This window comes from Leptonychotes weddellii, chromosome 13 (genome assembly GCF_054177405.1).
Source record: "Leptonychotes weddellii isolate Sample4059 chromosome 13, ASM5417740v2, whole genome shotgun sequence".
Lineage (NCBI taxonomy): Eukaryota > Metazoa > Chordata > Mammalia > Carnivora > Phocidae > Leptonychotes > Leptonychotes weddellii.
Genome location: NC_138381.1, coordinates 45,836,319 through 45,850,091, shown reverse-complemented (window position 1 = coordinate 45,850,091; position 13,773 = coordinate 45,836,319). Strand labels below are relative to the sequence as shown.

The 13,773-nt window shown below is 46.2% G+C and overlaps 1 protein-coding gene across 1 annotated transcript in view; it reads left to right on the top strand.

Annotated features, from left to right (window-relative positions):
• Positions 1-13,773, top strand: part of COLEC12 (collectin subfamily member 12) — a 40,398-nt gene that overhangs the window by 22,525 nt on the left and 4,100 nt on the right. The window contains exons 8-11 of the mRNA XM_081802544.1: positions 5-391; positions 1,402-1,538; positions 2,770-2,879; positions 10,149-10,294. Of these exons, the coding sequence (XP_081658670.1) occupies positions 5-391; positions 1,402-1,538; positions 2,770-2,879; positions 10,149-10,294 (780 nt within the window). The remainder of the gene's footprint in view (positions 1-4; positions 392-1,401; positions 1,539-2,769; positions 2,880-10,148; positions 10,295-13,773) is intronic.

The following is a 13,773-nucleotide window of genomic DNA, read 5'->3' as shown; positions in this document are numbered from 1 at the left end:
GGTCCACCTGGCCCCGCCGGTGAGAGGGGCCCAATTGGGCCCATTGGCCCCCCTGGAGAGCGTGGCGGCAAAGGCTCCAAAGGCTTGCAGGGCCCCAAGGGCTCCCGTGGATCCCCCGGGAAGCCTGGCCCTCAGGGCCCCAGTGGGGACCCAGGCCCCCCCGGCCCACCAGGCAAGGACGGACTCCCTGGCCCTCAGGGCCCTCCTGGCTTCCAGGGACTGCAGGGCACCGTGGGAGAGCCGGGGGTGCCTGGACCACGGGGGCTGCCAGGCTTGCCTGGGGTGCCAGGCATGCCAGGCCCAAAGGGCCCCCCCGGCCCCCCAGGCCCATCAGGGGCAGCGATGCCCCTAGCCCTGCAGAACGAGCCAACCTCCGCACCCGAGGCCAATGGTAAGTCTGAGCCTTCCCTCACACCCAGGGTCAGGGGCGCCATGTGCACTTGTGGCTGACCTGCAGCATACAGCCCCATGTGCCCCCACACCCCACTTTACTTGGCTTTGAAGGCACCGTGTGGGCAGGCGCATGGCCCCTGATGCTCTCACAGGCCTCTGAGCCAGGCGGCATCCCTCAGGCACATGTGTTTCTCTCTCAGCACCATCCCTCACACGCATTTATGTAGCAGAGTCAGGCTCTCGGGGACAAATGCATCCCCAGACATTTCCTTCATGCAGGTCTGAGGCCGGCTGCCCCCAGCCAATCTTGTTCTCATTTTATGCCCTTCACCTTGGGGATAGACACCCTTAGTAACCGTGTAGATGGAACTTTCTGTTACTAAAGCCCAGATTGCATAGTTTTGAGAGGGTGTTCTGGTGCTTCTGGCTTTTTTATAATTATGAAATTCGATTCCCAAATTTTGATAATTTGGCAAAACCCTCAATGTCTGGTTAGCAACCAAGCCTGTTTTTTCTCTCCTTTGAATCACACCCAGTTCCACTCGATTTCCGTAAACACAACTCTCGTCATCTTCATTTTTCCACAAGCCCAGTTTGGGTTCTGGGTTCTCCCATCTATTTATTGATAGGTTCCATATGACTCCAGACTGATGTGGCACATCTGTGTCTGCTCAGCCTTTTGTTGTTGTTCCTGTTATTTCTGTCATTGTAAAGACTAATCCAGATGCAGAGGAACTAAGACCCAGCGTCAATAATTTTCCAGGCTCTGTAGTTTTAACCACTGTGTGCTCTGCAGCCTGTCGCGCGCCGCCCCCCCCCACTAGTCTTTGCTCCCAGCGTGGCTGTCTCAGCCACTTGTGGGCTCACACACGGACGCAGGAACTGCTCCTGGCCTTGGAGAGAAGCAAGGCCAAAGCCATGGCCTCGTAAACATAACTGAAGAAAGGCGTAGTGCTTTGTGTGTGTGTTCGTTTTCTTAATTAATATTTTAAACGTTTGCATTCCTAGGCTGCCCACCTCATTGGAAGAACTTCATGGATAAATGCTACTATTTTTCGGTTGAGAAAGAAACTTTTGAGGATGCGAAACTCTTCTGTGAAGACAGGTCTTCACATCTCGTTTTCATAAACACAAGAGAGGAACAGGTATGTTTGCGGCATGCTTGGAGAAAAACTATAATTTAAGGATCGTTTACATCTGGAAATTGCATGCTTAACTGGGGATTCAAAGATATCAAAAATCCATAAGTCACATAAACACAGAAGGCCGCATTATGGAGATGTGGGCCTTATCCAGTGACAAGAAGCATTCATGGCACGGGAATTATGTCCTCTTGCTTCCAGCTGGAAGATACTGCTTTATTAAGCCTGGAGATGGGTGGCTCCTCCCGGTGGCTGTCGAAAGAGCTGTAATGTGGAAGAGAAGTCTGCTGGCTGGCACCAAACACGTGTGGAGAGAGAAGCCAAGGGGCATGAGCACTGTAGGGGTGGGTGCCAGGGATGGGTGGCCTCAGCAGTGGAGAAGACCACGGGGCAGAGCTCACACATGATCACACTGGTGACCACTCCCTAGGCCCCTCCTATGGGCCAGGCACTGTATGAGGCACTTCTTTCTCCTTTACCCCTCACAGCAACCCCAGAACCCATGGGTATTATTATCCCCCATTTACAGATAAGAAAACTGAGGCCCCACAAGGTTTCATGGCTTTATTCATAGGATGACAAGTAAATGCAGAGCTGAGACTGAAACGGAGGTCCCTCTAGCAATAATGCTAGTGCTCTTTGGTGCCACACGGTTCCAGAAACCTCCTTCCTTTTCCCTAAGTATCTTCAGCAGATGCAGCCCTGGAAACAGAGGTTTCCTGCAGTAACTGACCGGGGATGGCCAGGTGCAGGTGCTCGGGCTTTAGAATCGGTAGACTTGGGTCCAGTCTCAGCTCAGCCACTTAACTACCGTAGTTGCTGAAGGCTTACAGACAGGTTGCTTGTGGCACGTTGGACATGGGAGCTGGCCAGAGGAAGAGCTCGATGATGCCCGGGCTGTCAGTATTACCAGAACACTGGGGCGACGGGTGACAGAAAGGGATGGAGCCTGGTGGAATTCATTAACTTGTCTGGGTGGCCTAGAAGAGGAAGAGCATCCCTTAAATATCACTTACAAACTTATAGAAGGAAAACGTGTCAAAGCCCCAAAACACTGCAAAACAAAACAGGTGCAGTAAAAAAAAGGGCAGAAGCATGTACATACTCAAACACACATTCTCTTTTAAATGTCCTTTCTTTCCCCCCCATATGTTTCAGGGGAAGGGGGAATTCCTCTAGATATCTGTTCCCCCCCCCCCAAGTAATACCACACTGTCACGGATTTATCTTTCAGCAATGGATAAAGAAGCAAATGGTAGGGAGAGATAGCCACTGGATCGGCCTCACAGATGCACAGCATGAAAATGAATGGAAGTGGCTGGACGGGACGTCTCCAGAGTATAAGTGAGTGTTCAGAACCTTCCAGGCTGTTCTGTTTTTCACCCCTTGCCTGACCCCTTGCAATCTCTTCTTTAACCACCCTGTGTCCTAGATACCCCTCACATTGAGGTTTCTGCTACTAGTTGTGTATTTCCATGTGTGGTTGAGAATCAATATGCTATAAACTAGGGTTGGTTTTTTTTTTCTTTTCATGGTGTGAATTTTTTTCATTTCTATGGAAAAAAAAAATCAGAGACTCATAACATCTGACAGTATGGTACTTGAGGTGAGGTGTTCTCTTTAAACGCTGCTGTGAAAGATAAGACTACTTCAGGCACGATGAGAGCTCGCCCCTGTTCGAGAGCCAGGAGCTCCCTTCAAGATAACACCTCAGTGGCCCTGACCCCAGCTAGGCTTCTGGCCAGGGTGTGATTAGGAACTACAAGTTAATAACAGGTGCACTAGGAACAAAGGTGTGGTGTGGGGGGGATATCATCATCCCCTAAGTGTTTGAAAAGTCCTTGTAAGTCTGGTGTGACCTGAGTTCTATAAAGGCAGCAACAAAGAATGGAAACCCTTTACAATACCTGCTCAGGCTCCCAGGCTCATGGAGACTTCTGGGCCCCTCATTCAACCCCTGGGGCTGTCTTGTCAACTCCTTCCTTAATACTACCCCAGGGTCAGAAGATGGGCTGAATTGTACCAATTTGAATTTCACTTCTTCCAACTCCTACTTTGCCTCTAATGAATGTGAAAATATGCAACAAACTGCACCACATGGAGCAGAATTTATGAAAACTCACCTCTGAATAACCAGCCTTCCCTTTGCTGGAGAAGAGAAGGCAGACCCTGCAGAGGCTCAAGCAGGCATGAGGCTGTCACGGTATGGAGACAGCCATGATCATGGCACCCGGGGAGGAGACAGTGAGGGGTTTCAGGGCTAAGACAGTGTCGGGGGTATTGAGCAGGGCCTGTAGCAGTCAAGGAGGGAAAGCAAGGGCCAGAGGTGGTGGAGAAGCCCGTGAGAGTTTTTAAAATGTTTCTGTGGGGGCACCTGGTTGGCTCGGTCAGTTAAGCATCCAAATCTTGAGATTTCAGCTCGGGTCATGATCTCAGGGTGGTGAGATCAAGCCCCAAGTCAGGCTCTGCACTCAGCAGAGAGTCTGCTTGAGATTCTCTTTCTCCCTCTGCCCACCCCCCCACACACACTCGTGCACGCTTTCTCTAAAAAAAAATTTTTTTTTTTAATTTCTTTGAGAGAGAGAAAGCATGGGGAGTAGGGAGAGAGGGAGAAGCAGACTCCTCGCTGAGCAGGGAGCCCGCCGCAGGGCTCCATCCGTAGACCCTGGGACCATGAGCTGAGCTGAAGGCAGACGCTTAACTGACTGAGCTACGCAGGCACCTGTAAAAAATAAATAAATCTTAAAAAAAAATGTTTCTGTGTGCGTGTGCCTGGGCACAGGTAGACAGATCTTCCACATGACAAGCAAGATTAGAGGGTATAGGCAGAAACCAGAATAAGGCCATTTCTTTACAAAACAATGACCAAACAGCAAGATGGAACATTGGCAGGTTTTAGGTCTGCTCCGAAGCTGAGCCTCACGGTGCCCCCAGGGCCAATGGCCATCTGCCTGCTGGGCCAACAGATGTCCTGTCTGCTCCCTCTGCACCTGTCTGTGGGGAGAGGAAGCTCTACTATACCCTGGCACTCAGGGGGTTGGCTGACAGCCCGAGGAGAGCACCCAGCATGGCAGAGATATTCCTCAGGAGACTCAAAACAGTTGGGAGGGTCGGCAGTAGAGATGGAAGGCAGAAGTTACTAAAGGACAAAGATAAAGCTTGTCTTAGACAAGATTGCCAGGATCTTTTTTTTTTTTTTTTTTAAGGCAGTTGAGGGTAGGCGAGCCTCCACTTTCCTCACAGCCCTAAGTGCAAAAAAGTTCTAGGGTAGACTCACTAAGAAACTCAGCTGGAAGCCTTCCTCCAAGAAGAAACTGGACTGGCCCATATAGGAGGGATTGAGCTGGAATGCTACAGTCTTCACCAGCTGCCCCAAAGCGGCACTTTTTTCCTCTTCCCTGGGCTCTAGCAAGAGCTGGGTGACTTGGGAGGAGAGCACCCGTGTCAGTGCCTGGGACCAGAGAAGCTCACCAGACCCCTTCCCGGGAGCTCCGTCCCCAGCCACAGCCACCCTGGAGCCCCACAGCAGCCTCGGCTTCTGCACCCTAACCACAGCACCACTGTGCCTCTCGTTGCCCACCCAAAGGAACGCAGGATCAAGTTTTAAAGGCAAGAGTAAATTAGGCAGACGTATTATGAGGCCTCAATGACGAAAGGCTAATTTAACTTGACACAGAATAATAAATACTGCTCAAACTAGAGAAGGAGCCAGTGCAGTGAGGTCCGGGTTCCAGGCTTGGCCGTGGCCTTCGTAGCTGCCAGCTACTCAAGCACGCGAGATCTCATGTCCTCGTCTAGCAACAAGTCTTACAGCAGGGCCCACGTTAGTGTGGTGAAAACAGAATGGGATTATGTAGATAAAGCGTTTAGGACAGTGTGTGGCCCATGGGAAGTGCTCAAGAAAGGTCAGCCATTCGTACCGGTATCCGTATCACTGTCTGGTCATAATCGTAACTGTCTTCCCACCAGTCAGTCACTGCAGAATCATACTCCCTAGCACTGAGGTGTTTTACCATGTCCTGATTGAGATGCCACACACAGTATCTCACTCAGATCCCACACCAGGGTTGTGAAGAAGAAGGACATTCTCCACCATGGCCTGGGGATGGGGTCTGGGCTGCAGGCTCTTAGGGGTCTCTCACCAGTATGTCTCCCCAAAGACTCCTCCCTCTGCCCAGATTCACCTTCACCCTCCTCCTCTGTGCTTCTGGCACCTCCCTGTGCCTGGTCCAGGCTGTAGAAGCATCAGTCAAGTCTCCCAGCTGTCCTTTTACCCTTCTCCTCTAACACACCCGCCCTCACGCACACTCGCACACACACACAGTTGTCTTTATTTTTTCTCATTTCACCACAGATCTGTGAAAACTTCTTTCCTGGCCAGCATCAGACTCTGGACTGGAGATTGGGATCCAGTAGCCCACAGCCCTGTGTCCACATTCACTGAATTATCCTGGAGGGTCCACTGTGAGCCAGCCTCTGTGCTGGCCCAGAGGATCTTTTCTAGAGTGTAGGGGCAGCAATATGCATGAGACATGTTGTTCTCCTACTCATGTTAAAAAAAAAAAAAAAAAAGTCTGATTTCCAAGACCATGTCACAATCAGAAAGACAGACATACCAACCCTAAGATGTGGACACAGCAGAGAGGCAGGGCTTCAGGGAGAGCTCAACATTCTCCTCACAGTAGTTGACAAAACAAGTAGCAAAATCAGTAGGGATATGGTAAACACTATCAACTAACTTGACTTAATTGATGTTTATGGACTGTTTCACTCAACTGCTATGAGTACACTCTTTTCAAGTACATTCAGTACATTCACCAAGATAATATGCTGGGCCATCAAACAAGTCTCAATGAATTTAAAAAGAACTGAAATTATATAGAGTATAGCATATATAGTTCTTTGACCAAAACAAAATTAAATTAGAAATCAATAACAAAAAGATATCTTCAAAATTGCCAAATATGTGGAAATTAAAGGATACACATCTAAATAACCCATGGATCAAAGAAGAAATCAGAAAGGAAATCTGCAAATGTTTCAAAGAAAAGGAAAATACAGCATATCAAAATTTGTGGGATGCAGCTAAAACAGTGTTTAGACTCCTTTAAAGTACTTATGTTTGGGGGAAAAAAAAAGTTTTTAAGTTGAAAATCCACGATCTCAGCTTCCACCTTGTATGGGTAGAAGAGGAGCAAATTAATCCCAAAACAAGTAGAAGGAAGGAAATAATAATGACCTGAAAGCAATGACATAGAAAACAGACAAATGAAAGAGAGGATTGGTGAAACCAGGAGCACATCACAGCTGAGCCTTCTGCTCCTGATGGAATAGATGCAAGTATGTTTGGCAGAGTCATCCCTGTTCACGGAGGCTGCCCGGGAGGAGGGGGGAGTCTGTCCCAAGTGGGACGTAGATTCTGCCCACCAGCTCGGCTCAGAGCACAACTGTAAGGCAGCCTTGTGAGGCCTTTCCTGCCCACCCTGCCTGCAGTTGCCCAGCTTAGATCAGCAGAAATGTGATCATCTTCCCGAGGGTTTCCCAAAACACACTTGAAGCTCCTCTGTTCCTCTTGTCCACTTCTTGGTCGCCTGCACAGGACATCATTTGGTGGAAGTATCCTGTCAAGTGATGAGTAACATTCCAATCTCTGCACTGGTTTGCCTCTCTGTCCATGCAGACCACTCCGTATAATATTACATGTTGTATTTTTTAGACTAGAGAGCCATAGAATGATGGCCACCAGAAGGGAACCTTCAGAGTCATCTAATTTACTAAAAACTCACTCTGGTCTATGCTTCATGTTTCTAGCAGAGTGGCGCTGGCTTCAGCCACCAGCGAGAAATCTATACAGACCCCGGTATCAGGAGAAAATTCTACAGCAAAGTAACACTTCTCACAATGAAGATTTTCCTGTTTTGAGGCCAGGCTTTTACCAGCAGAAGTTGCTTGGCCATGAAGCCTCAGTCAATCTTGTGGTTGATGAGAAAGTACTAAGTCGTGAGGTTGGAAGGGGCGATTCCCAAGATTGAGAGTTTATGCTCTGCTGTCATTAGGAGAAACCAAAATCCTCAGTGGGGAGGTTCACACCCACTGGCTGATGTGCTTGTATGTTTCCAGCTGACTGGAGCAGTGAGTCCAAGTGCTTCCCAGGTCCCTCGTGTACTGATTGAGTATGCTGCCCAAGTACATATGTGTGTTGCTACCCAGCCACTTCTGTGATACGTCTATTACAATATGGGATTCAGGGATTTGGGGCCCAGGCTTCAGCCATCTTCTTTCCAGAACCTTCTTGTAAAGGAGGTTAAGGCATGATTTAAGCTGAAATTCTTCTCTAAAATATATACACTCTGTTTATCTGATATGTTCTGTTCCGTTGTATTGCAAGCATGCAGACTCAGGGTACTTGCTACAAATCACTCACATGTGATTTTGGCTTTTCCAAAGAGACTGAGTACTTAGGCTGCAAGATGAAGTGCCCCCTGCAGCCTGGCTTCAGGCTCCTCCTCCGCCCACCCACGCCAGCGTCCCCTCAGTCACTCACTCGCAGCCACAGGACTGCATCCTAGTTCTTGTCCCACAGGAAAACCTTGATCACCACATGCAAAGAATTCCAATGGCTTGGAAAAATAATGGTGATAAAGGTTATCTCCTTTCTTATCAGTCAGTTATCTTTTGGTCTAGTCTCTAAATTCCATTTCTCTACTTAAATGGAAGAAAATGCAAGGGAAAAATACTAAGCAGGTCTTCTATCCAAAGTCCTATTTATACAACTTCCCAGTAAACTGAGATAAAGACTATCAAATGTCCCATGATTATACATTCAGGAAGCACAGATCTCAAATTCTGTAAACAAAATTGGAATCGAACCCCCTCGCAATGCTGGCAGAAATTAACCAAACGTACATCAGCAGTATCCAACTACTCAGGCATTGTTGACATTGCCGAAGGCGTCCTATAAGGTGGATGGAAATACACACAGAAAGGCAGCCATGAGAGTAAACTGTTTTCCCCTCCAACCTCATTTCTCTCTGGTGTCACCGGGGCAGTCTGAGATTTTTAATGCACTTGTTTCTTGCTTGTTATGTTAAGTTCCGTGAGGGCTGGAATTCCATCTTCTCTCCACACTGCTGTGTTGCCATCATGTGCCATCCTCCCTGGCACATAGTAGGTGCTCTGTGGATATCTGTTGAGTGAATGCGTGAATGAGTATTTCTAACACTCCCTCCTGAGTATCATCCCATTTTCACCCTCTTCAGTTGATGGTGTCATCTAAATTATCTATTTGTCACTAGATTTATTTAAGTGAGGTCACTTTTCATTTTTTAAAAATCCCAACATATATTTAGAGTGGGGGAGGCAATTCTACCTCATCTCCTCACCCTTTAACTGTGAATTTCACCCGTCCTTTCCCACTGCCCTCTGCTCGTACTGATACTCCTGTCAAAAAATATAGGGCAGGGGCGCCTGGGTGGCTCAGTCGTTGAGCGTCTGCCTTCGACTCAGGTCATGATCCTGGGGTCCTGGGATCGAGCCCCGCATCGGGCTCCCTGCTCAGCGGGAAGCCTGCTTCTCCCTCTCCCACTCCCCTAAAAAAAAAAAAAAAAAAATATAGGGCAATAGGGACTGTATCCTCTGGTGACCCTAGGACACGCTGTGGCTGACAGGGTAATGAGTCACTTATGGGAAGAGCCTTCTGCTGCACATGTTTTTTCAGACCCTCCCCGCGAGGCAAGCTTATCTTTTCAGGCAGTAACCACAAGCTTTTATGCAAAAACCTGCTTCTTAGAGAAAATTCAGCTTTCACGTTCTGAGTCCTAGAAGCACATCTAATTTATTGCATAGAAATAGAATCAAGAATAGCAAACTGGCAAAGTGGTGTTTTGAGCTCTGGCATCCAAGTTAAGCCCCAAGTGAACTCATCCTGAAGAAAACTTGTTTTTGAGAATTTCCCTCCCAAAAAAGGGCAGGGAAATGTAGGAGTCATTTTCAGTAAGATTAAATTACTATTTCTTTCTAAAGCAATCAACTCTCTACAACTTAGCCAGACTACCATAACCCAGGGCTGGTGATTGTAAATTCTCATAAACGTGTATCAGCAGTCCCTCATTTTCTCTGCCTGACGCTCTGACTTGTCACAGGCAAGGTATCAAAATGTGCAAGGATCCCTCTGGGTTCTCACTGAGAGTGAGAGAGTGTGTGTATGTGTGTGTTTCGTGTCCTCCGAGTGCATATATATTCACACAAAAACATTTACACACATGCCCAGAAGTCAGCATTCTAGTAAACACTGGAAAGTTACTCATCTAACTGTGTTGCCAGAAGGATTTACTCCCTCAGCATTGTGATGAAGCAGCTCAGTGAGTTGATTTCATTGTGGCAAAGATAACAGGCCTGCAGGGAGATGCTCCATTACACAGTACTCTGCAAAACAGCTGCTTTTTATTCTGAATAAGAAGTCAGTCAGAGAAAGAACAGCTTTTTAAACAGTGCATTTTCATTCCAGGCCAAATGACATGCTGCAGTTTTGTTTTTTACATTTCTCTGCTACTCTTGGGTAAAGAAAACTTTGCAGGACTTGCAAATAACACTCAATTTCTGTTTTATTAAAAGAAATTGGAAAGCTGGACAGCCAGATAACTGGGGTCATGGCCACGGGCCAGGAGAAGACTGTGCCGGGCTGATTTATGCTGGACAGTGGAATGACTTCCAGTGTGAAGACATCAATAACTTCATTTGCGAAAAGGACAGAGAGACAGGTAAGCAGGAGAGGAGATCTAAGGGTGGGCTGCAGAGCTTATATCCTGTTAAAGTGTGAGATGTGAGGAGCATAAGGGCTCTGAATGCAGGCTCTGCAATTGGGTTCTAGTCTTGGTTCTGCCACTTATTGCGGGGGGAGGTTGTTAACCTCAGGGAACAGTATCCTCTTCATAGGAAATAGTAACAGTATCCTCCTGAGAGCTTAAATAAGTAAGTTAATGAATGTGCCTAAGGTATAGGAAGTAAATATTAGACTAACTGTTTTGGTCATTATCTTGTAATATTGTCAGTTAATAAATTCAGTACCAGTGTTATGTCTTTTTTATAGAGTTCCATATAGACAATTTAGGTGGCCAATCATTCAATTCCACAGGTATTTATTGAGCATCTAGTATGGGCCAGGTGCTATGCTAGATAATGGAGGGAGATAGTCTATACCCCTGAAAAGCTTAGAAGCCAAAGAGGCTTTGGGATATATCTACTTTTTACTTCAAAAGATCCTAATCTAAAGCTTCACTTAACACATGACCCTTTTCAGAATGGGGCATCTTTGTTTTCTTCATCAGAACTAGATTTAAACATTTATGGTGGGAGGAGGAGGAGGAAATGTGGAGTGAATCCTAATAAGTATGGATTTCTTCTGGAGGTGATGAAATGTTCTAAAATTAGATACTTCTAAATTGTACAAATTTGTGAGTATACGGAAAGCCACTGAACTGTATACTTTAGGTGGGTGAATTTTATATGTGAATTATATCTCATAAAACCTTTATAAAATGGTGGCGGCAAATAAAAAAACCTCAACTACATTTTGCTCAAACTATTGTTGCTAGTAGCTGGGGCACAAATTATCCATACCTCCATTCAACAGACATTTACTGAATACCAGGCACTGGTCCCACGTGCTAGGGGTCTTGAGACCCATAAGGAACTCTCAGCCTGATCAGTTGCAGGGGGCAACTGCAAATACCTAAACAAGAAATTACAGCTCCCGATTCAAAATGGCATGTCCCACGGACACACCAAGTCTACAGCTACATATGGAACAATTGCTCTGAAAAAACCTTTAAAACCTCAATAAGCAACTCCGACACATTAGGCAAACAAGGAAAAAAAATCGAAGTGGGTAGGAGAGGCTGGGACACAGTCTTGCCATAAATCCCACCCCCTGGCACAGTGAGCCCCCAATTAGGAAGGAACTCAAAACCCAGAGCTCCTCTCTGAGGAGTGAAGAGTTTACACCCCACACCAGTGCTGGTGGGCACCCTCTCTCTTCTTTTTCCCAGCCTAGCTAGCCAAGGCTTGTGGGAGCCAGTGCTAACACTCTCCATCTACCTTCCATGCTCTGCCCTGGCATTCTCCTGCAGACCCCCCTCCCCACAACCAGCCCACCCACCCATCTCAGCAAGCATCCCTCCAGAGCGGCTCCTACCCTACCACACCTGGCAGGCAGCCCTGGCCAGGACAACAGTACTCCAAAGTGACTCCTGCCCTGGGGAGGTGAGGACATAACCCCACACACCACTGTGCCTGCAGTTCCTACAGCTGGGCTTCTTAGCTGGCTGCCCAGGGAACAAGCCTGCCCTTCGGTGGGCCTGCAGTTGTGGAAGAAAGGCTCATTGCAGGCAGCTAGCCTGACTGCTGGTCCCACCCATTAGTGAATTCACAGCAGCTGCTGACAGGCCTCTCAACAGCACAGGGAGAAAACCCTGCCCAGTGCACCCACAGCAGGCAAAGTGGGTCATTGCATCTGGTTGTGCTGAAGGCACTCAGCTCAGCCACAATAGGGGGGCACATGCAGCCCACACAGGGGACACTCCTGGAGCACCTGGTTCGGGGGGAGGGGGGGAGGGATTGCACGATAGCACACCACAGGACCTCTTTTATATAAGGCCACTATTTTCAAGACCAGGAAATGCAGCTGACCTACCTAATACATAGAAACAAACACAGTTTGACAAAATGAGGAGCCAGAGGGAAAAGTCCCAAATAAAAGAACAAGATAAAGTCACAATAAAAGAGCTAAATGAATGGACATAAGCAATATGACTGATAAAGGATTCAAGGTAATGGTCATAAAGGTACTCTCTGCACTTGAGAAAAGAGTGGATGAACTCAGAACTTCAACAAAGAGATAGAAAATATAAAAAGAACCAGTTGGACCAAAAGAATTCAGTAACAAAGAATACACTAGAGGGAATCAATAGGAGATTAGAGGATGTAAAAGAACAGAATAGCAATCTGGAAGACAGGGTAATGGAAAGTGGCCATCCTGAACAGCAAAAATAAGAGTAGGTTAAAGGGAGCTCTGTGACATCATCAAGGATAATAACATGCACATTATAGGGATCCCAGAAGAAGAGAGAAAAGGGGAGAACACTTACTTGAAAACTTCCTTAATCTGAGGAAGGAAACAGACATCCAGGTCCAAGAAGCATAAAGAGCCCTAAAAAGATGAACCCAAGGATATCTACAACAAGACCCATAACAGTTAAAAAGTAATGAGAATTTATGGGCCAAATGGGTAATGGGTATTAAGGAGGGCACTCATGATGAGCACTGGGTGTTATATATAAGTGATGAATCACTAAATTCTACACTTGAAACCAATTTTACCATATATGTGAACTAACTAGAATTTAAGTAAAAACGTGAAAAAAAATAAAAGCAACAAGAGAAAAGAAAACAGGTATTTGCAAGGGAAACCCCATAAGCCTCATCATTCAGAATTGAAGGAGAGAGAGAGTTCCCAGATAATCAAAAGCTAAAGGAGTTCATCACCACTAAACCAGCCTTACAAGAAATGTCAAAGGGACTATTTTAAGCTAAAAAAAAGGGTGGGGGGGGGAGGTGCTAATTAGTAAGAAGAAAACAGACAAAAGTATAAATCATACTGGTAATGGTAAATAGTAAATGTGGTGGATTAATCACTTATAAAGCTGGTAGAAGGGTAAAAAACAAAAGTAGTAAAAAGTAACTACAATAATTAAGAATACACAAGATGAAATGTGACATCAAAAACATAAAATGTAGGAAGTGGGAGTCAAAATGTAGAGCTTTAGAATGCAAACTTAAGCCGTTATTAAGTTAAAATAGTTATAAGTAGTTATATGTAAACTTCATGGTAACAATAAAGCAAAACCTGCAGTTAATACACAAAAGATAAAGAGAAAAGAATCTATGACCACTAAAGGAAGTCATCAAATCACAAAGGAAGAGAGCAAGAGAAGAAGAAAGGAGTAAAGAGGAACTATAAAACAACCAAAAAGCATTTTTTTAAATGACAGTAAGTATACACCTACCAACAGTTGCTTTAAGTGAATTAAATTCTCCAATCAAAACCAGCTACATGGAGTAGCTGAGTGGATAAGAAAACAAGACCCGTGTGTATGCTGTCAACCAGAGACTCACTTTAGACAAAGATCCACACAGACTGAAAGTGAAGGAATGGAAAAAGGTATACCAAGCAAACAGAAAC